Source organism: Terrapene carolina, unplaced genomic scaffold, assembly GCF_002925995.2.
Source record: "Terrapene carolina triunguis isolate 2854851 unplaced genomic scaffold, T_m_triunguis-2.0 Scaffold189, whole genome shotgun sequence".
NCBI lineage: Eukaryota > Metazoa > Chordata > Testudines > Emydidae > Terrapene > Terrapene triunguis.
This window is the reverse complement of record NW_020664540.1, coordinates 13,591,991-13,619,365: the sequence shown is the minus strand read 5'-3', so window position 1 is coordinate 13,619,365 and position 27,375 is coordinate 13,591,991. Positions and strand designations below refer to the sequence as shown.

The 27,375-nt window shown below is 44.9% G+C and overlaps 1 protein-coding gene across 4 annotated transcripts in view; it reads right to left on the bottom strand.

Annotated features, from left to right (window-relative positions):
• FERMT2 (fermitin family member 2) overlaps positions 1 to 27,375 on the bottom strand; it is a 97,447-nt gene that overhangs the window by 47,572 nt on the left and 22,500 nt on the right. For all 4 annotated transcript variants that reach the window (XM_026654323.2, XM_026654324.2, XM_026654325.2 and 1 more), the window contains exon 3: positions 12,100 to 12,333. In XM_026654323.2, coding sequence (XP_026510108.1) covers positions 12,100 to 12,333 — 234 coding nt within the window. The remainder of the gene's footprint in view (positions 1 to 12,099; positions 12,334 to 27,375) is intronic.

Genomic DNA, 27,375 nt, shown 5'->3' with positions numbered 1-27,375 from the left:
GATTTTTAATGGCACTCTGCTGCCAGCCGGGGTCCCAGCCACCGGCCCTGCTCAGCCCACTGCCGGCCTGGATGGATGGAACCCTGAGCCGGCAACGGGCTGAGCGGGGCTGGTGGCCGGGATCCCGGCTGGCAGGAGCCAGGGGACGGAACCCCAGACCGGCAGCGGGCTGAGACACTCAGCCTGCTGCCGGTCTGGGGTTCCGTCTGCTGCCCGCGCTGCCGGTCTGGGGTTCTGTCCGCCAGCCTCTGTAAATGTAAAATGTATTACTGGCACGCGAAACCTTAAATTAATGAAGACTTGGCACACCACTTCTCAAAGGTTGCCGACCCCTGTGGTATACTCTTTAGTTCTCAAGTGCTTTTTTCTTTAGAGGCTTTCCCAGTGTCATTAATTGCTCAGAGACATAAGGACTTTCATTAGATCCATGCTATATACCTGGGGCACTCAAAAAGCTCTCTCAGGATTCCATTTTGGTCCTGACATTTTAGGATAAATACTACCTCATTCTTTTGTAGCTAACTGGAATTCCTTCTCGGAAGAAGGCACCTAAGAGCATATTTACAGCCATGAGCGATGAAAGACAGAAGCAGTGATGGTGTAAGAACTGATCACTAGATACAATAGGAACATGTCCTATTATTGAGCAGGGAAAGGAAGAACAAGGCTATGGTCATTATGGCTTTCCAGCCTTTCCCACTTTGCAAAGGATGTTTTAAATTACCTCTGCAGAAGAGCAGAGGGGAAAGCCTTGTATTTTTGTCTCCAGAAAGCAACTGAAAGATAGGAACACCAGGACGAGGCTGCCCGTGGAGCAGTTTTAGGGAAGGAACTGCACCTATAATCAGTTAGGCCATTTGCAGTCTTTAAGAAAAGTAGAGACTGAGCCAGTGTTGGAAAATCCTAAGATATACAGAAGCAACAACATGCTACTTAGAGATCAATGACAAGACTTCTAGAAAGTCTTCTTATGTTTGCAACAGAAGGACAAGTACTGTATAACATTCTCCCCCACCGCCTGGTTTTATATTAACTCTCCATGGGGAGCACTACTTATAAAAGTTGCAAATATAGCTTTTCCAGTTTCAGCGAAAACCTACTTCATGTTTGCTTATTTGTGTATTATCAGCAAGAATGGGCAAAGTTCTGGGAACAGTGCATGTTTGTTTCTAGGCACCGAGCAATTTACATTTTATAAAAATAGAGGTTTTTTTGGAGGAAGTCAGAGGACATTCTATACTGGATGAGACACCATTTTAAAGAGATAGGTCAAATTTGGTGTTTAGACCAGGGATTGGCAATCTTTGGCACGCGGCTCGCCAGAGCCTGGCTGGTTTGTTTACCTGCCGCGTCCGCAGGTTCGGCCGACCGCGGCTCCCACTGGCCGCGGTTCGCCACTCCAGGCCAACGGGGGCTGCGGGAAGAGGGATGTGCTGGTTGCCGCTTCCTGCAGCCCCCATTGGGCTGGCAGCGGCGAACCGCGGCCAGCCAGTGGGAGCCGTGATTGGTCGAACCTGCAGACACGGCAAGTAAACAAACCGGCCCGGCCCGCCAGGGTGCTTACCCTGGTGAGCTGCGTGCCAAAGGTTGCCGATCCCTGGTCTAGACTACTTGACTGCGTCCCTTTGAGAAGATTTGTGTTCCACAGCCCCGCTTGCATCATTGCCCTTCAAAATGCCCGTGCCACACAGCATCAGGTTGCATTTAGTGGTCATATGCAACAGTAGTTTGTTAGGAATGAGCCAGATTTAGTCCTCTTAGCTTTCCCCTCGTTCATCAATCATACAGTGTATGGCAGCTTGTTATATTAAATTAAGTGTCCTCCCCCAGCAGATTGCAACACAAGAATTAATAAAAGAACAGACATGTCAGCAGTGAGAATTTCAGCAGGAGTAGACTGCAGTCATTTAACTAACCTGTATTGCTGGATTAAGTTAGTGCCTCTGCAGAATACAGGAGGATGTACATTTTAATAGCAATGTGTTTGAGTTCTATCAAAGAATTGCACTAATACAGGTAGCTGAACAAAAAATGGAAAAATTTCCCCTTATGTGCCTTTTCTGCACAACTTCCCTCTCCCTGTGCCCATGCATCATCCCTCTCCAATTTTATTTCCTACTTCAGGGGGGGAAAAGGGGAAGGGAATTTTCTTCTAGGCACTTCCACTTCCTATTTATTTCCTCCCTTTCCAAGGTTAAGGAAGAGAAAGGGGAGCGTATAGCCAAACACCCCCTCCTCCCAGTGGAGAAGTGGGACATCTCTGTAGTGTTCAGTTACTTCTGACCCAGGGAACAAATGACATTTCATCGTCCACCAAGGATAAGTTCTGGGGCTGAACTACTGAAGGATAAGAATTTTTCAAGGCTGCAGTCCCCTTTCAGTACATCTCCTCACTCTAGTTGGGTCAGTATCCTCTTATATTTTGGTTCCCCCAATGATAGTATCTCCCCTTGTGTAGAAGATAATATTACAGTTAGCCTCGCTCTACTGCTCCAGGACCAGAACTATGGGCAGGAACAGCAGAAGCACTGGAGAAATCCTTTGCATTTGCAATTTACTGTTTGCTTTTTCTCACATGTGCCCACGCAGCAGCAGACAAGTTTCCTGCCTTAGGCCTCTTATTCCTTCCAGAATACTGGCAAATGCTGTAGGCAGCAGCAGTGTAAGTGGGAGCCGCCTGCAAGGAGGCTGTAAAAGGGCATGGGAATACGCAAGGTTTCCATGGCTCCATAATCAAATAAAGCCATTATGCAATGCAGGCGGTTTCTGTGAATAGTTACGTGATGCATTCAGCCATCATTAAGACTTCTGCAATCTTATATACAGAGTTATTTCTTCTTGAGCACCAGTAGTGCTGTACAATGCACGGCAGTCACGTTCTCTGCCCTGAAGAGCTTACAGTCTAAATTGAAGAGAGAGATTTTCCCCACTCACACTGCAAACTCCTGCACAAGAAAGGGCTGTCCAAACTCCACAGCTATATCCTAAAATGCATCGGAATATTTTAACAGTTGTTTGCTGTATAGAAAGGTCCATCAGATGAGGCTGTGATAGGAGAAGGCACATACTCTCCTTATCTGACTCATAAATATAGTGTACCCTACAATACTGCATCTCCCATCAATCTGTATTTAGAGTAGGGCAAGCTAAGAATACAAAACTGCAAAGGTGTTATCCTTACAGGCAGGATCTCACACAGGCACACAAAAATAGTTTAAAAAGCAGAGTTTTACTTTCTCTCTAGTCCTTACTGTGAGATTGAAATTTGCACCTGAAAAATTAGTCTTCAGCACCCTATTGCCCTACAGGCTCTGTTCCAAAATGAACTGTCAGCAAGAACACCTGCCTGAGAAATCCTATCGCTGGACACGTATAGTCTATTTATCAAGGGCAAGCAGAGATTAGGCACACACAGAAACTGTTATATAAAGTTGCTTGAACTTTGCTCATTCAGCTGGAGAAGCAAAACCCTGTGCCCCCGTTTTAGTATTCTGATGGGGAAAAGTAGGATAAGGCAGAATAGCCTGAGCACTTTTTTCACAACTCCCCCTCCCCAAAACAGCCTCAGCTTTCAGGTCCCCACCCCAAACGGGAGGTAGGGATAGACACTCCGCTGCCCAGTCCTATAGATCGGTCTCACTTCTATTCTCACAGGCCCTACTCTAGGAATTATATTCCCGTGTCTTGGGGTAATTGGGGAGGCATCTGACAAATTCTACCCTTTGGGCCATTAGACCCTTCACTTGTCTGGTAAAGCCCATTCAGTTCCACAGGGCCTTCAGCATAGTAGGGTGGCAGGAAGCCAGATCTCAGGCACATTGCAGCAGCAAATTCTACTCACTCCTGCCACTAGAGGCCAGAACTGAGAAGTAAAAGTGTCCTAAATCTTTTGGGCAAGCTGCTAGAGAAGTCCAAGGGCTAGTGTCTAGCACCCAGACAAAAGGGTCTGGACTCCTGCCATACCTTCCAATCTCACGAGATCATATGTGCATAGCTGCTCTCATGAGGTGACCTGTCCACCAGATCCAATGGGGGAGGAAGCAACACCTGCTGTCTCAGATGAGCATCAAAGGAAAAGAAGAGGGGGTAGAAGTGACCTGTCAATGACAGTAGTAGTCCTTGGGAATTACTTTAGACTGCACGAGATAAATAGGATAATCAATTACCTGTCTATATTAATACACTAGAAGGGCGCAGGGGTTTTAAAAGTGGAGTTTAAAAATGTTTCTAGAAGTCTAGAGGACAGCCAATACATATTGTCACAAAAGACTTTTGTCAAGACTGCATGAGCTAGTCTACCAAGTTCCAGCTCTTGTTTTTTTTAAACAAAGTGGCTACTGTAATAGATACGATGCTGCTCGCTATAAGAAACTATAGCTAATTGACTGTATTGAAACCAGCATGCTAGGCCCCTCGAGACCTTGATTGCGAAAAAGACTGTAATTGTAATGGAAGCAGTGCCAGAAGTTTACAATGCATTCATTTTATAAACTGCTGGAAGACAATAGTTCCCTACTATTAAGGCCCATTCCAGAAAATGGGTTCATAGCAAAATCAGTCATGCACTGCATTATCACATTCACTGCAAGACAGAAGAGTTATGGTGACACTCTGACATAATAAACATTCAAGTCCAAGTAATTCACCTATATTAAGTGTAACTGCACTGTCAGCCATGACATGTAGCATACCACAGAAAATAGTGCAAGTACCTTGTGAACGACCATTAACAGTATAGAGTGCAACAGCTAGTTATTCCATGCCTAGCTACGCAGTTCCATTGATTAAAAAAAAACAAAAAAACCCCACACCACATTCCTGGTCTGTTACTCTTTTGACACATTTTCTTCCAGTGCAGTAAATTCTACCCAAGATTTTTAGCCTTAACGTTTTTGTTCTGAGGAAGAAATCTCCCCTTTCACCCCCTCAACAGTGACTAAAAAAAACCACCCAAACAAGCCACTTAAGATAACTGCAAGGCATTGCTGCAAGGTACAGAAGAGTGGCCCTCCCCATGTTCCAAGAGTCAGCCTTTGAACATTGCTGCCCATCACGGAGTCTTCAGATTCAAGCGACAAATATCCATACTAGCTAAAGTGGATCTTTTTGGCCCCTTTTCTTCTCTGTTCTGTAACACTCTCTCAAACATGGCTCTTCTTTCCTCCTCCCCTCCCCCCCCCCCATGGGAATTTTTACAATGTCAGGCCCTCAATTTGGTCTCTTATTGGACAATGTTAGCAAGATTTTGATGACCTGGATAGTGATGACACACGGTGCTATAGTTCTCCATGGGAGAGGTTTAAAATAAACACCCCCTCCCTAAGGGAGAAGTTACAGTTCAAATTACAGCTTTTTGCCATTATTATTCAGGTCCTTCTGAACAAAGATGGCAAGAAGCTAAATTTCTAACAGGAGGAAAGCAAGCAGAAAATATTCAGAGGTAAAGCAAACAGAAGGAGATCTCTATTGTACACACAACTGGTAACACAGCCTCTAGTTAAGATTGCCCAGCACTACTCATTATAAACAGCTCCTGTTTTCAGAGGCTTATAAAACTGCCAGGTTCTCTTTTTTTGCGGGGGGGGGGGGGGGGGGGGGTGTTTGCGAAATTCTAGCCACAACAATTTGGCTGTATCCAAGAATGAGGCTAGGGAAAAATGTATTGTTCTGCCTATGTTAAAAAACCTCAGGCAACTATTTCTTTGAACAACACTGGCGGCCCCATGCTTTGGAGCAAGTGGTCACTTTTGCGTCAACGATCTGCCTTTCGCCATCCCCATGAAAATCTGTCCAAGTTAAGCCTTTGGGGGGGGGGGGGGGGGGAGAGAGAGAAAGAGAGAGAAAAATCAGTTTGCACATGCTCAGAGACTCAATAGAGCTTCGCAGCTTGATTCCCTGAAGACTCCATCCACGCTGGGTATGCTCCAGCCTCAGGCTGAGCAGGACTTACCTAATCTGGACACCAGAACCAAAAGCAAGGAATCGGTCTCTCCTGTGCTTTCAATGTTTACCTGCTGGCACCCACACAGTGTGGAAGAGAAAGCTGCTCAATTTAAAGGGGGACAAGAGGACTGAGAACCAGGGAGTGGAGACCGAGACCAGATGAAGAGCAGAGTGAAGATCAGTGACGCAGAGCCAGGATACAGAGTGAGAACTAGAACTGGCTGGGCAGGGGGCACACAAATCAGGGAAGAAGCCTAAGGCGGGAGACAAAGCCAGTAGTGACAGAGAGCATGGGGGGAGGAGGGAGGGTGACAGAAGGCTGGGGGAAGAAGAGCGCTACCAGATGAGAAGCCAGGAGTGGGGGAATGTGGGAGCGGATGGGCAACAAGACTAGCATAGGAATGAGAAGGCTGAGCAGTAGAGGCTGGGACTGAGATGGGGGGGGGGGGAATAGAAGCAGAAGGGTTCAAGCTTGTTGGGGGAAATGGGCAGAAGAGTTTGTACCCGAAAAATAGAGCATGCTCCCTTCTAGGGAACCCAGGATTCTGGAGTCTCACTGTTCCTCTGCTGTCAGCGAGTATCTGTGAAAAACTGTGGCAAAGAGGACTTGTGATCCTTCTCAGTGCTGGTCCACAGAGGATTATAACTTTAAACTAATGAAGTAAACGATAGCAGAAGAAGTGGCGAAGTCTAGGCAGAGGATTAAAAACCCTGCTGGTGACCTTTATGGTTCTCAACTGATGCCACATGATGGAATTTGTTTCTTCAGTTTGAGATATATATATAATTTTTTTTTTTTTAAAAGGCTAGGAAATTACAAAAACTTAAAAAACACATCAAGTAAGAAGGCAAAAAGTCAAGCACTCACAAGTTAGCAAATGCCAGAACTCAGATTACCTTTGCAATCTTACCTTGGCCACCTTGGGCGTCTGAGTTTAATTACATATCACATGCATGTGTGTTTAATTACATGATTTTTTTAAATAGACACCTGCCTTTTTCAGTACTTAGGATGGACCTGCTCTGGGGATGAATTAGGGATGTTGTCTGAAGGACCGGTGTCTAATTTTGTGCACAACTTGGAAGATATGTACTATTTCTAGTACTGGGACAGACAAGTCTAAGCCCACCCACAACTGAAGGCCTTTCTCCTCAGCTAAGGGGGAGGAATGACCAAGCCCAGGCTACAATTGATTTCTGGGAACAATAAATGAAGAAACAGAGGCGGGAATGATGTCAAAGGTTGAAAAACCAAGGATCCAGAGCGAGACACCAAGCAGAGAACCCGTAACAGTGCCGACTAGGGAGTCAGAGGACACAGCCCAGAGGAACTCTGCCTGGAGACGTGACCAAACAAGGGAACAGAAATAGGCCCCCCAGTCAGTCATAGAGCGCACTCCCCCCACCCCGCCCAGCTTCCTCTTCCTGGACTGATGGATGGCCATCTTGGTTGGCGCCAGGAGGTGGTTGAGGAGACCCTGCAACTTTGTGGGGCCACGGATGGGGTGTGCATAAATGAGAAGGTGTGGGTAAAAGTACAGCCAGAACCTCAGTAAGAGGTTCTGGAGGAGCCAAAAGAAGGGCTGCAACCTGACGCACCCTACATAGAGGTGTGCCAGTATCTCCCTCTTGCAGCAAAAGGGGCTGATGTCAGGGGAGTTCATAGACTGTGCCAGGTACATGCCCGCGCTCATGGCTCCGTGGAGAAGCTGCCTACTAATACCCCTAGAGGGCTGTGGAACCAGTGTGGAGTAAAGGATGGTCCAGAGGGGTTCCTTGCCCTCCTCAGGTGGCAGCAGATCCCGCCAGTGTCAGAGCAGGACACCACGGCGAGGAAGTGGATGGTAAGACGCACACGCACTCCCTCTCATCATAGTCCAGGAGGTCAGAGAGTCTGGTACCACCAGCCAGAACCATCCTCTGGTGCACTAATGGGGGCTCCGCCACCTGCACACTACGGTGTGGATTGTGTAGCAGGGATCCTGCTAGGAGTTCCTCCCCCTCAGCAGCTGCTATGGACCTGGTTGCTGAGACTAGCTTCCAGGTCCTGATAAAAGGACCAGTAGCTCAGACAGGTCTCTGGTTGGAGGACGTGTAGTGAGTGACACAGGGGATTAGAGGAAGAGAAAGAATGGTCTCATGGGTAAGGCAGTTGAATATTGCTCTGGGGAACTGAATCCTATCGTTTCCTATTCCAGAGTTCCTACGTGATGCTAGTCAAATTGCTTAAACAAACAAAACATACAACAAAAACTTTCCAGAGGTGGTCACTATTTGTGTATTCCTCATTTTCTGGGTGCTTGAATTGAGACTGTGGGGCCTGATTTGCAGACACGCAGAACACTCACAATTGCACCTGAAATCAGTGGGAGTTGTGCTCTGAAAGTGCTCTACAATGCTAAGTAAACCGGGGGTGAGGGGGGTGGGGGGAGGGGGGGGGAGGGAAAACAGATCCAAGACATTGCAAATTGGGAGCCCAAAATTAGTGGATACTTTTGACCTTTGTCTTCATGCCTCAGATCCTTATCTATAAAATGGGGATAATAATACCACCTCATCTCAAGGGGGCCTGTGAAAATAAAGTATTATTTGTGAAGCACTCAGATACTGCAATAAGCACCACAGAAGCCCTCATGAGGAAATGAATACTTCTGCTCTGAAGGCAGGGATTGTATCGTGTGCAATCAATAAGGGATGGAGACACACTGAATACGGAGAAAACAAAAATATTCCATTACTGCTCATTAAGTGAGCACTGACCATCCTGTGCACTGAATTGAACAGGGGTTGTTTGGAAAAGCAAAATAATATGTGATCATGTAATTAAGAACTATCATAATGCATGCATACAAGGGGCCAAATTAAGGTACCCTGTACAACCTTAATTCTGGCATTTCGTAACGTTAATAAATAAATTCACCAACAATACACCTGTTTACATGTAATGCTCTAAAAATATAACTACTTAACTAGCTTGCTCACTATGCTTCACAGCATCAAGGATTACAGTCACTTAATCATTCCATACTTAACTATACAATTCAGTGGACCTTAAGTGTTCTGGGGGTTAAAAGAGAGCGTACCAGTACAGCCGAAACACAAGGGAGTGATTTAGTCATTAAGACAGTTTTTCTCCTGCACTCTGATTCAGACAACACTGGATTATAAATTGCTCCATTTTTAAAGTCAGATAAAAAAGGGACACTGCAGGTAGGTAAGTACCATTGGTGTGGTTACTATCTGCTGTTTTCAGGGCTAAACTGGACAAATCTCAAAATAATCAGCAAAATACTGGCTACAAGAATTAGCCACTCCCCCATCTGCACTCAAATACTACAAAGATTGGCAAGCAGTAGAAAACTGCAACATAGGAAATGCTTTAAGCCATGATCTCCTTTTAGAGTTATATGTTGTCTATTTCTCTTTCTCTTGACCTGGGAAAAGTGGAGGGGAGATATTATTCTGGGGAGCAAAGGAAGCTCGAGGAAAAACAGAAACAGGATACCCTTGGGAAATAATGGAAAATGACTCAAGAAGCCAAAAAGATGGCTTCCCACTGGGTTGAAAAACAAAATGCAACCTCTTTCAGATTTGCCTTGATGCAAGTAAAAGGGAGCTAGCCGATTGCTCAAAGCCTTTGAGCCCATGCTTAGGGCTGAGAAGGAAGGCTTGGGCTTACTACCCAGTATACAAAGGAAACAGTTTCTGTTTCCCAAAACTGGAACTAGATGTAGGTTTCTTTTCTGGGAAGCTAAACTTGTTGCCTGACATGTCAGGTAGGGTAAAATCCAGGGGTTCTTTAAAAAGAGGAACGTCCCCCACCCACAACTCCATGCCCCAGGAGAAGAGGTGTTGTAAAGAGCTGGGATGAGCTAGCCCCCCTAACACCAAGTCTAATGCTCAGGAGCCACTAGGGAAGAACAGAAGATGCTGGTGGAAGCCCTTAATGTTTTGAGCAACATAGTTCAGATTGTTTGCCCAAGGGGCTTAGTTAGATTCCTGCTACCCACACCCTTTAGGGGAAATGAAAAAAAAACAGAACCTTCACCTCATCTAGCCAGCTAATAACTAGTCTGATCACTAAGTGGCCAGACAAATGCCAAGAACAGCAGGGCACTCGATTTTCTAGTGAGACCCCATTCTCACACCCAGGGGACTTTTCAGATTCTTTTCTGAGTAAGAAAAATGTGAATCCATGCTTGGGACAACTGGCTCTCTCCCCTCAGACATTCAGTAACAAATACTCCCTGGGCAGATCTGACAAGACAAAACAATCAGCCCACTTACCCAGTGGGCATTCTCTGTGGTCTCCTGGACTGGGAAGAAATTCTGCAAAACCAACATGCCTCAGTACTCAAACTCTTCAAAAGCTTGGGGGGGGGGGGGCAGAGGAGAGAAGAGACTCAGGAAACAGTAACTCCCAATAACTGCAAAGCACCCAGTTGCAATGAAGAGTTACCTCTCACTCACAGATGGTTACTGTTAGGTTACTTGGGTAGGATGGAGGAAAAGTTATTTCCCAACACTCCCTTAGTTTGAGAATTTCCTTCTTAAAATATACCAAAACCCAACAAAATAAGTACTACAATTTAAGCCCTTTTAAGGTTCTGAATGTTCTGTGGCACCAGCTAGTAAGAAGAAATCTTTCCTTAGGTGACGGTCTACACCAGAATCTCCTGATGTGACTCATTGCTACAAAAATTCACTAGCAACAAAGCAGGAGCTCGTCACATCTTTAGCAAGAAAAAGTTTAAATACCTGAATAGATAAGGTATTAAAAAATTAAAAAGGGGGCATTTATTCTAAAATAATGCTGGTTAAGCTTTATTTTTTAAAAGTGTCAATTTTCAGTTGCCATTAAAACAGCACTAAAAAGGCTACTATAAAGAATCTTAATCAGCTTCGTAATTTGTGCATAACATTGTTATTTATGTATTGGGGGCCATGTCATAACAGTTCACTTATAGCTGAACACTTCCTGCCTAATGACATAATGAGTCAGCCCAGAGTAATCTAGATCTTCTTTTTGAAAACCAAAATAGATTTACTATGACAGAGCTCAAATTGCAGACTCCGGTTAGGAAGACAGCACTCTGATGCTCATTTCCTTTTGGAGCGGAGACTGCCTTTGAGTGAAGGAAAACAGCACAATCCTCCCACGTAAGCAAGACTAACACAGACTTGCTATGAGGAGATGGTAACTAGAAGGCGGTAACCATTAAACTAAAGGTAGACATTTACAGATAACCACCTCTTACACATACTTCCTCCAATCAGAATGTATTACTAATATGCACAATTTGGCGAGTGAAGAGAGAAAGACTAGACCCTGGAGACCATGAACACCCAATAGCCAGGATAGGTAGCGGGGGTTCTCCACAGGAGCTTTGAAGTGAAATGCAATCACACAAGCGGTAAGCCTAGTGTACAGGTACAGGGTTCCTAGAACCTCTTTCCCAGCCAAGGGGAGGAGGGATAGATGTAGTCTTCGATGCCATTCACAGACTTTGGGAACACTCTTCTACATGCATCAGGCAGAGCAAAGCGAAAGTACTTTCAGCAAGACAAGGGAAGATGGAACCAATGCTTTCACTACACCAGACAGTTTTGTGGTGAAATACCCTCATTTGGTCACTAACTTGATTCTCCACTGGAGAACCTGGCAGATAAACAAAGCCTCTAAATTGAAACTGGCTTTTTTTAAGTTATCCAGTGTGCTTTTACATACAAATTAAGAGGTAACGCCAACAATTTTAACAAAATGGCAAAGTTTGAGTACATCCTTGTTTAATAAGGACTGTTTCCCTAGGTTGTATTTGTTAAAAATTATGTTTGATCTTGATGGACAAAAGATTTCTTTACCAATTAAGATAGTTGAAAGTCTACAAACTTAAGGACCGTCAATTAAATAATTACACTGACAACTTGGTTTTTATGAAAATCTAGTCCTATCTTATTCCCAGGCAGTAAAACAAAAGAAGATCATTAGGTAGCATTAGCATGTGTAACCCAAGACAGGAGAAAAAGTTAAACTTCATGTTTGATTTTCTACAAGGCTGACACTGAAGATAAATGCCACTTTAAACTGACTAAGCAATTACAGCTGTCTAGCTACCAGAAGAAGGCCTCTTAGTTTTCTAAGTATCTGATACTTACTGAACGTCTTACAGATGTCAGAGACAGCTTTGAAGACTCTATCAGAGAAGTTCACTTTCACCTTCACGTACTTCATATTCGGAAGCTGAAGGCGGAGTAATTTGTGTTGAGGAGTGAACTGGAGTTTAGCATCAGCTTGTATGCCATACTTATCCAAGGTCCAGTGAGTTTTAAGGAGCCAGGTTCTCTTCTTTTCCCACCATAGTGCATGATCTGACCAATCTTTCTTGACATCTAGGGGGGAAAGTAATTTGAAAAAAAAAGATTAAGAACAGTTTTTACTTCTACTTAAAAATGTATTCATTAAAAAAAGTGACAATCAACATGAAATCTGTTGTTAAATGCAGTGTAGGTACCTTTCCCAGACCTGACGAGCTCAGTACGGCTCAAAAGCTGGTATCTTTCACCAACAGAAGTTGGTCCAATAATAGATATTACCTCACTCACCTCTCTCTAACATGAAATCTAGTCAGTTTCAAATAAGTATTTTAAGATGCATTATTTGTATTCCAATAGCACCTAGTGGCCACAACAAACACAATGGGACAGCGATTTCAGATGTTGTAGAAATACAGTGAGAGGTTGTACATTTTTTCCGGCAGCACCTAAGCAGTTAGCAAACTGGTGTGTTGTAACCACTTGCTTTTTGAGCAAGCAGTATTGTCTCATTGTTTCTTTGTGCTTCCCTTGTCTGTTATAGGTCTCTGTTGTCTATTCTCTTCTACTTCGATTGGAAGACAGTCCTTGAGGCAAGGACTGGCTCTGTTATGTATTTGTACAGCACCTAGCACAGTGGGCTTCTAGGCACCACCACAATATTAATTATTAGCGACAAGACAAAGGCTAGGAGGGAAAACAGAGGCACAAAAAGTTCAAGTGACTTACTAAGGATCTCACAACCAAGATCTCATACTGAAGGCATCTGCTGCTCATTCCCCTTGTCAATTTTTGAGGTTTTACAGTTACTGCCTATTTCTCTCTCCCACGTTGCAATACAAGAGATCCACACAACCAAAAGGTGAAACTGGTCACCTATACAGGGACGAAAGTCTAACTGATTCTACACAAAGTGTCCTTAAATGAATAAAACAAGAAAGATACTGTTTATAAGTAACCAGTGAGGAAAGTAAGGGTATGAGGTTTTCAAACAGAAGCATCGTTTTTTTAAACTTCCCTTTTAGAGTAATCTAGTGAAAAACAAGTTATTTAACCCCATACCCGACCCCTAACAATCACAAATAGCACCTACTAACATCAAGAGATCACTGACCCTTTGAAAATCAGGCCTCTTTATAGAAGAGGTCAAATTGGGACAGACACCCCCACACACACACACCCCCATACCCTCAAAGGCATCTCAGATAGAGAATAACCTACACACACATACCTGCAGCACATACTGTATGTTGCAAAATGCAGAATGGAAGTCCACACTCCCACTTGCTGCATGACACTGCCTCGGATTCTTTTGTGCTTCGAACATGACAAATGCGGTTTCCCCCATTACACTTTTAAAGATAATTACATCAACAACAATGCAAGTGCTACTCTGAACTACTTTGACATTTGTCTACAGTTCCATAGGTGGAGAACATACATAGAGAATAATGACATAACTCCTTCCTCAGAATCCAACAAGCTAGTAAGATTTACTTGACATGAGGCAAGGGAGAGCGCAATTCATGAACCATGTTAGGATTTTGATTGCTTAAAGGGTATCCACTGTTCTCTCCTTCTTCAATCCTCCTATTATCACCTTGTCTTTCTTGACATCTTGTGTGGTAAGGCAGATCCTTAGTATTGCCAAATCTCATTTGCACTGGTTAAGTGGTGCAAAGGGGACTTAAACAGGGCCGGCTACAGGCACCAGCTCAGCAAGCAGGTGCTTGGGGCGGCCAAGGGGAAGGGGCGGCACGTCAGGCTCTTCGGCAGCCAAGTCCCTCGGTCCCTCTCCGAGGGAAGGACCGGCCGCCAAAGAAGAAAGCGGCGCAGTGGAGCTGCCACAAAAGTACCGCCGATCGCAATTTGAGTTTTTCTTCCCCTGCCGCTTGGGGCGGCAAAAACCCTGGAGCCGTCCCTGGACTTAAAGTTGCCTTAAGTGAGCAAATGAGGATCTTCCCAAGCTTGGGGGAATCCCTGGCTGGTTTAGAACTGGTTACACAGTTCTAATCCCTCCCCTCTCACAACAACATAAGCAGCCGGGCCACACAGTGTGCTCTGCCAGCAAGGATCACTGGAGCAAAACAGCATGTAAGAGGTTTCTGAGGCTGCTCTAAATTATGCTGTGGGTCAGGTCAGCTGCCAAGACTAGGGACAAAAATGCTCCCCCCACCCTCAACTGGTGTGTTGCAAGCTGCCCCACTGCACTTGATTCACTTTTTGAAGATGGTGGGCTATGTGTCGGCATAAAAAAAGTTTTATCAAAAATGAATGTCTGCTATATATATTTTTATTGCAAATAAAATGCTTCCACAGAAGGTCATGTACATGTATGCATGAGAGTCCTAAAAAGTTTACCAAAATTAGAGGTTTACTCATAAAGTAAATATTAAGAGTATGATCACCTGTGTATTTCATAGACTGACAGACTCTAAGGGTATGTCTACACTACCCGCCGGATCAGCGGGCAGCGATCGATCCAGCGGGGGTCAATTTATCGCGTCCACTCTAGACACGATAAATCAACCCCCGAGCGCTCTCCCGTCGACTCCTGTACTCCAGCTCGGCGAGAGGTGCAGGCAGAGTCGACGGGGGAGCAGCAGCAGTTGACTCACCGCGGTGAAGACACCACGGTAGTCGATCTAAGTAAGTCGTCTTCAGCTAGGTTATTCACGTAGCTGAAATTGCTTAACTTAGATCGACAACCCCCTCCTCCCCCAGTGTAGACCAGGCGTAAGGCTAGAAGGCACCAGAATGATCATCTCACCTCCAGTAGAACACATGACATAGAACGACCCCTCCAAATTCCTGTGTCAATTAGATAATGCCTTTCAGAAAAGCATCCAGTCTCGATTGAAAAATTTCCAGTGACGAAGAACCCTTTTGAGCTTCTGTTAGGATTTCAGACTTTATCAACAATGAAAAAGGAAGCTAACTAAAATTACGCTGCAAAGTACATCCATTGATGGAAAGGCTTTGCCAATCCTCTGGTGTTATATTAAAAGCAGATTCTCTTGTGATCATATACTGCTAACGCATAGAATTAGTTGATCTGAGTTACAGCTGATAGCTAACATCTACTGTAAAAAGACTGTCTTCTCCACTTCTAAAATCTGGGCATTTAAAGAACTAGCTAACAAGCAAGCACCAAAAACAAGCATTTTTAAAATAGCCAACCTCAAAAGGCAGATGCCCAACAGTACAAATGCTGTACACTAAATAATATATTCTAGGCGTTAAAAAAAAAAAAAACAGTTCCACAAGCACATCTCTGAACTTCTGAAGCTAATTGATGCTCAGGCAAGGAGAGATGGAAGAAGAATCTGAATTACAATGCATCTTCCTTCTCCTTTATACCTTCATACTATCTTGATCTCAGGATCACTAAGAAAGTTCACAGAATATAAAGGGACAGTTTCTTTAAGCATGAGGGAGGAAAAAAAAATCCTATTGGTAGAATACTGCAGCCAGAAAGTGAGAATGTCAGCTAAACTTTTCAGCAGCTTTGTACAATCAAATTAAACAAAACCAAATATAGAAAAGCATGCAAACTTACACAAGCCTTGGCTACTCTCAAAAATCTGACATATCATTACAATGAACTTTGGACATGAAGTCCAGCTTCTGCTATCCTGAAAGTTTATGAAGTTGTCACTGAAAATAGAGTCATTTTGAATCTCTAACACTTGTGTAATTTCAGTGCTACAGAAGGTGGACTTTGATTGTCTTTTGGGCCGAGATGAATGCTCTGCATACAGTAAGAAATGGTGTGCATTAAGAAAGGTAAAAATCAAACAGTTATGCAAAGAATCTTGTGGCTATCTTACAGATGGTTATGTTTCTTTATTCAAACAAAAGTTGCTAGATTTACAAATGCAGTTCTATACGTGGTCATTTAAAAACAGCAAGTTTCTAAAAAGACAGCTTGGATAAAACTATATTTAGCAATAGCCCCATTAGGTCAGACTTCAATGACCATGTTAGGTTTAGGAATTTTTCATGTTTTCTGATGTAACAAAATGTGAGATCCAAGTTATAAAATGCAACCAGTTGTTAAAGTTAGTTTTGCAGAGAGACGCTTGAAAGTGTTTCAATTAAGTCCTATCATAGGTTTCTAAATGTTCATTAAAAATGTCTCAATTTTCTACTGACTAATTTGTCTTACTGGTAACAGTTGTGTGACAGCAGGAGAGGGGGTTTTGCTTCTATGCACTGCAATTAATGAACACATTTCCTACTACTATTCCAAATACTGAATCTGAGTGTTTAAGAAGGATCTCAAAATCACACATCCAGAGTCACACAACGAATCACAGCAGAGGTAGGAACAGAACCAGAAGCCCTGACTTTCAGTAGCATGCTTTAACTATTACATTTACTCGATTGTACAGCAGCCGTGTCATGTTAAGGAAAGTATAAACAATTAAACTCAATAAGACTTTATTGGCATGACTAGCTGGACAAGTATCACCGAAGGCACAGACCCCTAAGATCAGGATGGATTGATTTTCAAAGTGATTTTAATGAAGTTAAATCAACAAGCAGAAAGTCTTGATAATAAATAGTTGATTTTAATCATGTTTTGTATTTGTACTTTAGTTATTTTCTCCAGAAGTGCTGATTCTCATTAGTTGGTAACCAATAAAACATGCTGATTTGCAACTAAATACAGTATTTCAACTAAATTGGTGCTTCTTTTTGCTACCAGAAAGAGGATACACTATAGCTATCCTTAGTTATTAAACAATTATATAGCTTAATTTATATTGATTCAGATTCTTAATTTTTACTTTATGTTAAATGTGCTGGACACCTACAAAAAAGTTAATCAGAACATGTTTTGCATTTAAAACAAACCGATTTGTTAAACAAAAAGGAAGCAATTAGTGAATTGACCAGATAATGACCAGAAATAAACTGTTCAAGATATTAGAACTAGTACCTCATCTTCTCACACCTAGTTTTTATTCATAGATTAGAAGAGGAAAAACCAGCTTCTCTCTTTCCCACTCCCAATGGGTTTCTTAACTTTGAATTAATCAAAACGTTGACCTGAACTAGTGGCATAAACTGAAGTGAAGAAAATATTCTCTGCGCACATGCAGAAGATGCTACTGCGGTCAAAATCCACCTTAGCACTTCTAACTCTGGTTCCAGGTGCATGGCCAGTGACTTCCACCCATTCAGTGGCCTGACTTTTTTTAAAACTTGGCAGCAAATATGTATTAAATATTTATTTTAAATCATTACAATAAATTTAGGCCTTAACATAAGTTGTCAATTTCAAATAAGGTTTATTTTTAAAAATGTCATATTTAATTTAGGTCCAAAAATCCTATCTTTATTTTTTTTAAATCAGTTTGTATTCACCCTGCCTAAAGGTGCTAGTCATGAGTAGGCAAGATCCCCCCAGAACAGGACTACATGCTGCGTCCATTTGTCTGCAATTACAACGCAGATCTGAACCAGGTTGAGTCACTGGTGCAATATAGCGAGGATACGCACACATGCACACTCTCTTTCTCCTGGTCTCTAACTCTTAGGCCTGGTCTACATTAAGTTTCATGGAGGTATTCTGCAATCCTCTTCCGAAGGTTTCTAGGGATGGCAGCCCTATTTCTCCACAGTAGGACTCTCTCCCATGCCAGTCAATGAGAACTTTGGCAGGCACCATTTCAGTACACCGCCTAGCAGCCGGGGGCGAAAGTAACTTAAATTCCTTACTGGTACGGTCGTATCGCAACCCCCCCTTCCCACTTCCACTCCTACACACTTAACTTCATGGATCCCTTTGCATGACTGATACAGTAGCTCTCTACTAGTTTTATTCTAGAGCATTGGTAGTAACTTTAAAGGTATGTCTACACAGCCAACAGCGCTTTAACGTAACTGTGTAGTCACGGCTCCAGCGCTGGGAGAGAGCTCTCCCAGCACTAATAAAACCACCTCTGCGAGGGCAACAGCTCCCAGTGCTGGGAGCACTGTCTACACTGCCACTTACAGTGCTGAAACTTTACAGGAGCACTTTAATGTCCGCTGTGTAGCCATACCCTTTTGTGAAGGGCTTTCAGCTTCTTCATTTGTTGCTCTTCTTTTTGATGGACAATCCCCCATTTCCTCACTTTCACGTTTAAACATGCCCATTAGGGTGTAAGACGGGCAGAGGCCTGGGGGCAGGGTGTCACAGACCAGCAAACAGCAGCAAGCTGCGCCAGTGGGAAAGAGGCGCGAGACAAAAGTTTCATCCGGGGCACTAGCTGCTTCGGAACCCAGCTCGCGCTCTGCCAAGCGCCACGCCTTGCCCCCCGCCCTCCTCGCTGCTGGCTCCTGCCTCTGGCACCCCACAGCCACCTGCAACAGGGACTGCTGCAGAGACTCCCCCAAAGAGCCAGGGTAGAGGAGAAGGAAGGAGGGTCCTTGGCTCTGGTTCTCCTCAATTGCAGCCAGGTGAGCTCTCCCTTCCGCAGCTGGCTGGATAATGAATGAACCCAAGGGCTGGGAGCAGAGCGCAGCGCCCTGGGCATGGAGTGCAAAGTCACCTCTTTGTCTTGCAGTGTGCACACAACACTCGCCCCCCAAGCTGCCTCGTTCCCCAAGGGCCCGCGCGTGTGGATCTGCATGCTGGAGAGTGGGCAGCCCACAGGAAAACCAGCCCAAGAGCAAACTGGGTGGGGAGCAAGGGGTTTTCCTTGTAGGTGCTGGAGCATCCACGGGGAAACACTGGTGGGTGCTTAGCACCCACCGGCAGCTCCCCGCCCCAGCTCACCTCCGCCTCGCCTCCTCCCCGAGCGTGCCACGTGCCCACTTTTTCCCCCTAGCTCCCAGTGCTTGCGCTGCGAAACAGCTGTGGGCGCGGCCAGCGCTGAGAGGGAGGGAGGAGAAGGGGGGGAACACGGCACGCTCGGGGAAGAAGCAGGGCCAGGGTGAGGATTTGGGGAAGGGGTCCAATAGGGGCAGGGAGGGGGCAGAGTGTTCGGGGAAGTGGTTGGAATGGGAGCGGGGCTGGGGTGGGGAAAGGGTAGAGTCGGGGGGAGCCAGGGGGTGCAAGCACTCACCGGCGCTGGGGAAAGTTGGCACCTATGGGTTTCCTGCACAAATCACACTGAGTCCTGCTCGCATTGCCCTCCTTAGACCGCCCCCCGCCTGCTGCCTTTCAGTTCCCCTAATCCCCAAGGTCAACTCGGATTCCCTCTCCAACTATGCTTAGGGGTGGTCTGTTGGCTTGCAGAGAGGGATGTTTACTATAATCCATTCTGCTGGTGAGTTGCTCCCTCTTAGTGAAGGCTGAATTATGCAGTGTATGATTCTGCAATCAACTACATTTAATTACAGTGTTCCAATGGAGGGGACAGTCACACCGGGTGCTTTCTACTGTAAATTGCGCGCCTGACATGACAGACGTGACCAATAAGACGCAAGCGGTTACCATGCTGGCACTCAAAAGCTAACGTTTCGAATCACATGAACGTCTTCCACCTGACAAGAAGTAAAAACTGAAAAGGAGCATTTTGTTTCTAGAGAACGTAAAATGTATTTAATTCAAGCGATAAATCTGATTTTTTTTTTATTACTGAATGCTTTGGCCACTTCCTTACTGGAACACTGTACCAGCCCGTACCGGCTCACTTTCACCTCTGCTAGCAGCATACAGGACGAGGCAGCTTTGGGATGCCGCCAGCAGCAGCAGCAGCTCTGCCTTTGTTACCCTCAGGAGTGAGATATCAGCTAAAGCCATCACTACCTGTGGAAACTGGTGCCAGCATTTAGTGCTATGACTTTATACGCAGTTTCATGCAACCGAGCAATTCCCTCCTCCTCGTTCCCCTCACTCCTGGAGGGCCATCCTCACCAGGGCTGGTGCTGTGAGGGCACCGTGCAAAAGTGTCAGTAAGCATGTCTGGTTTAAAAAGTTTACAGGAGCAAAGGAAGGGTGGTCTGAATCTTCTTCACTTTCACTTTCCATTTTGACTATATGGACAATGGTAACTGTGTGTGTTTTATCTGCAGCTGCCCCTCCACACCCGTGCAATGCCGGAGGCCAGATAAGGAGGAAAAAAGAAGGACTTAGGATAACATGTTTGAAGACATCCTACAAGCCCATGCTGCAGACCATTGCAGGGATCCAGCTATGCTAAGGTGGGCTAACTGTAAGGAGAGAGAGGGGCAAACCACAATACAAAACAAGAGATAATTTTAAGTTTTTAGAACTTAATAGGGGAAAACCCAAAAGCTGTACCAGGAAGATAAATATAGAACAGTGGCTCTCAACTTTTCCAGACTACTGTACCCCTTTCAGGAGTCCTATTTGTCTTACGTACCCCCAAGTTTCACCAAATTTAAACTGCTTGCTTACAAAAAAATCAGACATACAACTGGCACAGCACACTATTACTGAAAAATTGCATACTTTCTCATTTTTACCACAATTATAAAAATCGATTGGAAGTACAATATTTCCTCTTCCATTTCAGCGTACAGTATATAGGGCAGTATAAACAAGACATTGTCTGTATGAAATTTTAGTTTGTACTGATTTTGCTAGTGCTTTTTATGTAGCCTGTTGTAAAAGCAGGCAAATATCTAGATGAGTTAATGTACCCCCTGGAAGACCACTGTGTACCCCTAGGGGTACACACACCCCTGGTTGAGAACCACGGGTACAGACCATTACCAAGTACTTGCCACTTACAATAAGAAGCTTCAGGTTACCAACACATTAACCTTTGTGAGTTTGTACATGGTACTCTTCCTTACTCTGTTCAGTTAATGCCAAAGCATTGTTCTTAAGAACAAAAGATTACTCAACATGCTGTTTCATTTCAGAGAAGAATCAACTTTTCCGCTCCTTGGCTGCAAGTCCAGCTTCAGTCTTGCTGTCCTGTTCTTTGCTTCTCTTTGGCCTGAAGTGCTGCACAGATTCAGTGTTCCAGTGGCTGTACCTCTTTGCATCAAGTTTATCCACAAGTGGGGTTTCTTCACCTAGTAGGCCCTCACGTGTCCATTAGCTATCCAAACAGTCAGAGGTGCCTATTGATGGAATATAGCTCATTCTCTCTATTCATATGCTTGAGGTCCTTTGTGAGTGGGTTTCTCATGTACTGTTTTCAGGAACTATTTTCATCTAACATCTTTTTGAGCAATTCCCTTTTTCATCAAAAATATTTCCTTTCAGTATTTCCCCTTGATTCCCTTCAGTACGTCTGTAGATTTAGTTTCCTTCCACTTTTTCTCTAGCAGCAAAAATATACACCTGGGTACGTGAGCAGACTGCTTTTCCGGACCTGAAACTGTTCCTATTTTCCTTTTCTCCCTTCTCACTTCCCAGTCCTTTAAAATTAAAGAACTGGATAATAAAATCATCACCTCAACTCCTACGCCAGCTTATCCGGTAGCTCAGCATCTTGATTCTTCTCCTTCCCTAACAGGTTTTTCCAATTGTCCCCTTCAGGTGGACTCCAAGCCCCCTCCCCAGCTCAAGCTGCCCGCTCAGTGGCTCTCCCCACCCTGGGACAGCTGCAGCAGGTGCTAGTGTCAGGGTTACTTGTCTGTGAGCAAAGGGCCTGGAAGGTGAACACTGCAGACAGCCTGGAGAAGGAAGAGCAGACAGCAGAAAGACCTAGGCATCCTAGCTGGAAGAGTAGAGGGAGATTCACCAGGACATAATGGGGCTTCTCCAGTAGCCAACAGATGCGGCAGTCTCACTCAGGCTCAACAGTCACAGGCTCGCTTCCCTGTGCAGTCCAGAGAGAACTCCATTACAGCACCATCCTACATCATACCCCACCCTCAATATTTCATGTGGCATCAGCAGCCACATCCCTACCCCTACACGCTGGGGGACTGGAGGACAATTACAACATCACATAACCACGGTTGCTGTATTTCACAGGTGAGCGTGGGTACGTAAGATGGACATGAATGTTCCATCTCAATAAATTAGTGAACAGAACTTACATTTTTAAATGGATGTGCTTTTAAATTGAAGATTTTTCTTTGCACTGGTTTTGTTATGGAGTAAAATTCTATTTGGAAAATGGTTAATCTTTATTAGTTCACAACACATGCTGCAGAGTGCCTAGCAGTTCTGAAAGCCCCTTCTGACTTGTTACTGTACAGAGTGAGACCTCATAGGTTCAGTGACAAAGTGTAATAATCATAAATGTACAGCAAGCACCTCAAAATCAACAGGTACGTGGTCAGCGTTATATTCATAGATGCACCCCAAGCACTCTACAATTCTTAAGGGGCCCCAAACCACCAGGGCCAGGTAGATCATGTTTTCACCCCTCAGCTCACAGAGAGCCGAGAGGCACTACACCACAACACATTACTGTGGCTCACTGTTAAAGTGCTCTTTCAAAGCCTCCCGGAGCTGTACAGCTCCACGTTGAGCTCTATAGCCTTTGTGTCTGGCTGTTCAAACTCAGCAGACAGCTGCTCCACCTCCATCCTGCAACCCAGAAGCAACTTCCTCCCCAGATATTATGCAGGACACAGCAGGGAGCTGTAACCATTGGGAATTTTTTTTCCCCCCCGGAGATCAAATCTTGAGATTAGACAATGCCAGCATCCCTTCAGTTAATCAAAAGAGCATTCAATTGTCATTTTGCACCTGCTGAGCCAGTACTTGAATCTTTTGCTTAGTATGGTCGAGGTGGCCATGTATAGCTTCCTGAGCCAGGTGAGCAAGGGGTAGCCTGGGTCACCCAGGATCACTATTTGCATTTCAGCATCACCAATAGTAAATCTGCTGGTTGGGAAAGAAGTCCCTGCTTGCAGCTTTCTGAACAGTTCTGTGTTCTTAAAAGATGTGAGTGTCATGCCCTTTCCCTGATCAACCACTGTTGATGTCAGTTAGCTATCAACACTTACATAACCACAGAAAAGTAGCTCTCTCTGTTGATGTACTCTGGCAAAGTGGTTTTGTGCCAAAATGGAGAAAGACCTGCCACCTATTGCTCCCCATCTACTATGCACTGGAAGGCTGTGGCAGGCTCAGCACACAGATCCAGAATTGTGGCCTTTTGCATCCAGAAGTTCTGCAGCCACTACCTATCAACCCAAGCCTGCAATACAATACAATACAATCCCAGTAGTCAGTGCTTGTTTCTCAGGCCCAGAAGCAGCACTCCACCATCTGCAGCTGCTCCATCAACCTCACCAACAACCTTTAATTGGTTCTTGCTATGTCCCACAGCAATCTGTCCTCCAAGAAATCGTCACATGTTCCCCGCCAATTCAGTTCTTCTTATGGCTCTGCAGATACCGAGGATCATGCGTTCTGTGCTTGTGACCCTTATGACAATAGTGCAGGGCTGTACGGGCTCCATGCTTCTGTCAGAGATGGCGGAGACAAAGGAGGGCTGCATGGGTTCATGAGATTTAAAAAAAAAAAAAAAGGCGGAAAAAATTATGAGATATAGAAGACATGGGATGAAGACAGCTGCATACTGGGAAGTTGACCCCTTGCTCCTAGTCACCCCTGTGTGACTTGTTTCTGTCCCACTATGCATTGCCCAAACTTCCCAGAGGTGGGTTGCATATTGGCACACTGCACTGTGCACCGACAAGGGAGCTGGCATACTTATCAGGAGTCAAGTATGGAAGCACACAAGCAATAAGCAAACTGCAGCGGCTTTACATCAGCGTAACTTGCATCATCCAAAGTTTGTAACATAGACAAGGCCTTAGCACAGAGATGTCCTCTGACAGAAAGATAACCCTTCAGCATGCCCTTCTTAGGAAAAAGATACCCCTAGAGTGAGCTCAGATTGTGAACATGTGATTTGTCTGGGCATACCTGCTGTTTCCATTTGTCTTACTAGCAAAGAGAAACGTTAAATTGTCTTCAATGGGCAATTGGCTAGAAGACTGCTTTATCGCAGTTTTCTAGCCAAGTAATTTCAAGGGAGAATGCGGCAAAGTCAGGCTCAACCATGCACAGCCTCTTGGGCAGATTTTAGATACCTAGAACCCCCAGCTGGTAACTGAAGGTGCTCAAAGAGCAGACCCACTTATGTTCCACGCTACTGAGGAGACTGGGTCAAAGTTGGGGGGGGGGGGGGGGGGGAGGAAGGAAAAAACAAAGCTTCTTTTCCTGCATTAAAAGGAATCTCAGGTCTCAACTTTCTCCATTTTATTGGATGATTCTTTTAGAGACTTTGAGCAAGAACGTGACATCACAGTAGGCGGAAACTTGAGCGTTTCAAGTCCCAGCCTCTCTTCTTTCCCTCAAGGGAGAAGTGCGGAAGCTGCATCTCAGGTTCCAGCCTACTGTGGGATATCTTACTCATTCTAGTTCTTTGGAGCTCTCCAGAAAACAGGAGGAAATAAGGATCCGAGATGTCTGGGGGTTATGTCTTGAGAGGGAAAAAAAGGAAACTAGGGCACGTGCCTATGGTCCAAATTGGAGGGGGAAAGGGGCAAATTTGTGCACAGACAAAGAAAGAAACTTTGTTGACTTGACTGGCAATGCCACTTGGTGCACAGGCCTGCAGCAACACCACTCAAATTCAGCCCAGCTACCCCCCCCCCCATCATGGTTAATTGCACCTCGAGCAGCAGGATGAGCAATAGCTCCCAGAAGATCCACCCATGTAAGTGCCACATTACAACAATGCACCACCACCACCTGGTCACAATTGTGAATGCCACTGCCCCAGGGGTCACAGGAGACTGGAAGTTCACCCTCCCCTTTAAAGCACCATGAATTTTTGAAATTCCTTTTCCTGATTGTCTAGCTTGGCAAGCAGGCTTAACAGTTATGTGTATGCTGTATTGCTGCTTGTTATTTATATTAGAAGGTAGGGCCCCAGACGTGTTTGTGCCAAGAGCCCACTGATGATGGTTAATCCAGTCCAGGTCCCCATTCTCTCTGCCCCATAGTGTGTTAACTTGAAAACCCCGTTAAAAGGACAGGCTAAACCAGGGGTCTCAAACTCAAATGACCATGAGGGCCACATGAGGACTAGTGCATTGACCAGAGGGCCGCATCACTGACACCCCCCCTCGCTGCCTCTGGCCTCGTCCCCACTCCACCCCTTCCATTAGGCCCTGCCCCACCTCTTCCCACCCCTTCCCTGCCCCATTCCAACCCCTTCCCCGAAGTCCCCACCCCAACACTGCCCCCACGGGGTGCAGAAAGGGTGCAGGGTGTGGTGGGGGCCCAGGGCAGGGAGTTGGTGTGTGGGGTGCAAGAGGGTGAGGAGTGCAGCAGGGGGTCAGGGTGCAGCAGGGGGCTGGGGTGCAGGAGGGGAGTCAGCTGTGGCAGGGGGTCGGGGTGCAGGATGTGGCAGGGCTCAGGGCAGGGGGTTGGGGTGCAGGAGGGGTTCAGGGTGCGAGCTCCAGCCCAGTGCCACTTACCTAGAGCAGCTGCGGGGCGGCAGCGGCGCGCACCGGGGCCAGTGCAGGCTCCCTGCCTGCCTGCCCGCCCGCCCTGGCCCCCGGCCCCGTGCTGCTCCGTTCCAGGAAGCAGCTGGAACCATGTCCCTGCAGCCCCTGGGGGAGGGGCTCAGGGTTCCGTGTGTGTGCTGTTCTTGCTGCTCCTCCAGGTATCTCCCACGAAGCTCCCATTGGCTGCGGTTCCCTGTTCCCAGGCAATGGGAGCTGCGGGGTGGCGGTGCCTGGAAGGAGGCAATGCAGGAGCCCTCTGCCTCCTTTCCCCCCACCCCCCCGGCCCGAAGGGGTGTGCTGCCAGCTGCTTCAGAGAGCGGTGCGGGGCTCGCAACGCCACAGGGGGCAATCCCGGGGGTGGGCATGCGGCCCATGTGTTTGAGACCCCGGGTTAAACTTAAGTGTCAATCTGCATTAGCTGGTTCTGTTCTGGTGGCTTTTCAAATCCTATTCAACTCAACTGGATAAAAAACAAACAAGATGTTTTTTGCCCATCAAGACCAGGCTTGTGGATGGAAAACTGTATAGAGGCACAACAAAAAAGACTTGAGGCCATCTTTATATAGCAAAACAGAATTAGTGGCAGACTTTGTTGCTGTTCACCTTGAAAGCTAGATATATTCTAACAGTCTTTCAAATGTGACAAGCATTAAAATTCCCACAGTAGTTCTAGAGACCTCCCCAAGGGCAGAACATTATGACAGGAGGACAAAAAGGTGACTGTTTACTGCATAAAATATTTAATATTAAAAAATGTCCTTGGCTTTTAATTCATACTGGTGTCTGCCACTGCAATCATAGGCATGCTAGCCCATCCATCATCTCAATGAGAACAGATAGTGGTGGATTTAAGATAGTTCTATTTCATATTCAGAATTCATGTAGTAGAAAAATAAACCTAGATTGCCAATCCCAGAATTAAAATTATGTACAACATTAAACTCAGAGTGCAGATATAAATGAAGAGAAACATGAACGCAGTGGGTACATTTTGCAGGTATTTCAAAATTAAACTAATTTTTTGAATGAGGTACATGTGTAAGCTACCAAAATATCATAATTAAGATGACTTTTTAAATGCTTTCTTCATCTCCAATGGTTGCAGTGGAAAAAAAAAAGCGCAAGAATATTTCTACCATGAAAGTAAAAAGTTTTATTGTTCTACTAGTGGCACTTTAGAGATTTAGAAGTGTTTTGAAAGTTATATTGATTGGTTCATTAGTTTGCATGGTTCCAGAACTAAACTCTAAGTTACTCACATTCCCTTGCATGGCCCACAAAAAAAGGCCACTGCCTCACTGTTCTACAATCAATATATGCAAAGAGCTTTCTATTTATTCCAGGAAGACTAATTGTTCAAAAACAATTTACGTCAGCCAATTTACGCCCCTTGTCAGAAGTTTAGAGAGCCATGGTATATACTCAAAAGAAACCTTTCCTCTCCAGTTCAACAGGAGATATTTTCATTCCTTCTATAGAAGGTATTAATGTTATTTGACAGGCACTCTGAAAATTCATGACTTCTTAGTAATTGTATACAATAGTCTTGCATTAAACAGAATTTTCTCATTGTTTTGGGACATCCCATATTTAAAATGGGAACATCTTACTTTTGTGTGAAATTATATATATATATATATATATATATATATATACACACACACACACACACACACACATATATATATACACACATATACATATATATATATATATATATATATA